Genomic DNA, 3,308 nt, shown 5'->3' with positions numbered 1-3,308 from the left:
ATAAATGGATTTCTATTTTTCGTTAGATGATTTTAAAGGAAAAATATCGAAAATATGTATAACGTATGTCTGATGATTTTTCGAAAAGAAGGAAAAATAATTTGGAATTTTATTTGAATGGATTTCTATTTTTTAGGTGATTTTAGATGATTCACCTTTAGACAAATGTCGAAAATATATATAACATATAATTTCGAAAAGAACAAGAAAGGAAAATAATTTGGGACACTTTATTCGATGCGAATAGATTTCTATTTTCCATTAGATGATTTCAATAAAGAAGAAGGAAGAATAAGACTCACCTTTGGACAAATGTCGAACGTTCTCCAGGAGGGCATGATAGTGGGCTACCTGATCCAAATTTTCCTTTCTCAAATTCTTCCTCAGGATTCCGATCAACAGTGCCTCCACCCGCTCCAACAATTCCTCCAAGTGTCGATCGTAATCGGTCTGCAATCGAAAGAACGATTTCTTCTTCGAGAAGAGGAAACAACATCGGCCATTTACCCCTTGCCGACAGACAAATTTCCGCGAATTTGTGGTTTGCCATATTGCATATTTATTACTCGACATATATTTTTTTCAATTCCATAATCCATTTCTCTATCAATTTTTAATAATAATGTAATAATACAATGTCGAGTATGATATATATACAATTATATATATTTAATTACAATTGATATATACGATTTGCACATTTATTATTCGACACATTTTTTTCAATCCATCTTTATCTCTATCAATTTTTAATAATAATGTAATAATACAATGTCGAGTATGATATATATACAATTATATATATTTAATTACAATTGATATATACGATTTGCACATTTATTATTCGACACATTTTTTTCAATCCATCTTTATCTCTATCAATTTTTAATAATAATATAATAATATAATGTCGAGTATAATATATATACAATTATATATATTTTTTATTTTTATTATATATATTACAATTGTAATTTATATATATGGTTTGCCATATTGCACATTTATTACTCGACATATATTTTTTTCAATTCCATAATCCATTTCTCTATCAATTTTTAGAATAATAATGTAATAATATAAATGTCGAGTATGATATATATACAATTATATATATTTAATTACAATTGTATGCAATTGATATATATGATTTGCACATTTATTATTCGACACATTTTTTTCAATCCATTTTTATCTCTATCAATTTTTAATAATAATATAATAATACAATGTCGAGTATAATATATATACAATTATATATATTTAATTACAATTGTATGCAATTGATATATATGATTTGCACATTTATTATTCGACACATTTTTTTCAATCCATTTTTATCTCTATCAATTTTTAATAATAATGTAATAATACAATGTCGAGTATGATATATATACAATTATATATATTTAATTACAATTGTAATTTATATTACAATTATATTATATAATTGATATATATGGTTTGCTATATTACTCTGCACATTTGTTACTCGACACATTTTTTTTTCAATTCCATAATTCTTCTTCTCGAATATCTCGTCGATTTATTAAATATAATTATCGACAATGAAAGTTCCATAACAATACGTTTACGAAATAATTAAGAAACTGAAATCGAAAGGAAGAATGAGTTTTTCGAAATTATTAAAATAATTATCAATAATGAAAATTCCATAACAATACATTCACGAAATAATTAAGAAATCGAGAGTTTTTCGAAATATTTTGCAAAATTTATTAAAATAATTATCGACAATGAAAGTTCCATAACAATACATTCACGAAATAATTAAAAAATCGAGAGTTTTTCGAAATATTTTGCAAAACTCTTCGATTCAATAAAATTAATCATTGGATTAGACGATGATCGAGCGATGATGTATCGTTTACAAATCGAGAAACAGAGAAAATGGCGGATACAAGTTTGAAGAAAGATGGAAGGGCGGCGAGGCACTTAAGCTAAAACAGTTCCTTCGCTCCTCTCAAATTGAAAAATGCCTTCTTCCTTCGCTTCCTTCATTAATTTCCCCCCTTAGCTTGCGGCTAAGTGCCTCCTCCTTGATAACTGTTTTCTTCCTCTCTTCCTTTTTCCGCCCGGCCGCTCATCTTCGGCCGAACAAAGAAATCGAGAGATTCAACTTTCCATTAACATCACCGGTCACGCGACCATCTTCCTCCATCCTTTGCTCCGATCGATGAAGCGTGGTTTATATTAAATCGTGCACGGGTAACAATGAAACTTTTATCTTTGATAATCGATGAGTTGTTCCATGATAGTGCATTCACGTGATAATTGAATTGAAATCGAAAGGAAGAATGAGTTTTTTTCGAAATATTGGATGTAATAATAAGTAGAAGAATATTTTAAATATCTTTAAAATTCATTCGATTTATTGAATATAATCATCGATAATGAAAGTTTCTTAATAATATGTTTAATAATAATATTAAATATAATATAATATAATATTAAATATAATAATATTAAATATAATCATCGACAATGAAAGTTTCTTAATAATATGTTTACGTAATAATTAAGAAATCGAAAGGAAGATTAAGTTTTTTTCGAAATATTGCATGTAATAATAAGTAGAAGAATATCTTAAATATCTCTAAAATTCGATTTATTGAATATAATCATCAACATCAATGAAAGTTCCTTAATAATATTTACATAATAATTAAGAAATTAAAAGGAAGAATGAATTTTTTTTTTCGAAATATTGGATGTAATAATAAGTAGAAGAATATTTTAAATATCTCTAAAATTCGATTTATTAAATATAATCATCGATAATCAAAGTTTCTTAATAATATATTCACATAATAATTAAGAAATCGAGAAGAAAAATGGGTTTTTCGAAATATTTTGCAAAATTCGTCAATTTATTAAAATAGTTATCGACAATGAAAGTTCCATAACAATACGTTCACAAAATAATTACAAAATCGAGAGAAGAAATGAGTTTTTCGAAATATTTTGCAAAATTCGTTAATTTATTAAAATAATTATCGACAATGAAAGTTCCATAATAATATATTCACGAAATAATTAAGAAATCGACAGAAGAAATGAGTTTTTCGAAATTATTAAAATAATTATCAACAATGAAAATTTCATAACAATTCACAAAATAATTAAGAAATCGAAAGAAGAAATGAGTTTTTCGAAATTATTAAAATAATTATCAACAATGAAAATTTCATAACAATTCACAAAATAATTAAGAAATCGAAAGAAGAAATGAGTTTTTCGAAATTATTAAAATAATTATCAACAATAAAAATTTCATAACATTGACG

At 25.2% G+C, this 3,308-nt stretch overlaps 1 protein-coding gene across 1 annotated transcript in view; it reads right to left on the bottom strand.

Annotated features, from left to right (window-relative positions):
* Nucleotides 1–3,308, bottom strand: part of LOC102670698 (midasin) — a 115,876-nt gene that overhangs the window by 21,338 nt on the left and 91,230 nt on the right. The window contains exon 8 of the mRNA XM_031513570.1: nt 303–450. Coding sequence (XP_031369430.1) covers nt 303–450 — 148 coding nt within the window. The remainder of the gene's footprint in view (nt 1–302; nt 451–3,308) is intronic.

The sequence above is a fragment of the Apis dorsata genome, unplaced genomic scaffold (genome assembly GCF_000469605.1).
Source record: "Apis dorsata unplaced genomic scaffold, Apis dorsata 1.3 scaffold_41, whole genome shotgun sequence".
Taxonomy (NCBI): domain Eukaryota; kingdom Metazoa; phylum Arthropoda; class Insecta; order Hymenoptera; family Apidae; genus Apis; species Apis dorsata.
Note: the sequence above shows the minus strand (reverse complement) of the source record. Positions and strands in the feature narration are given on the sequence as shown.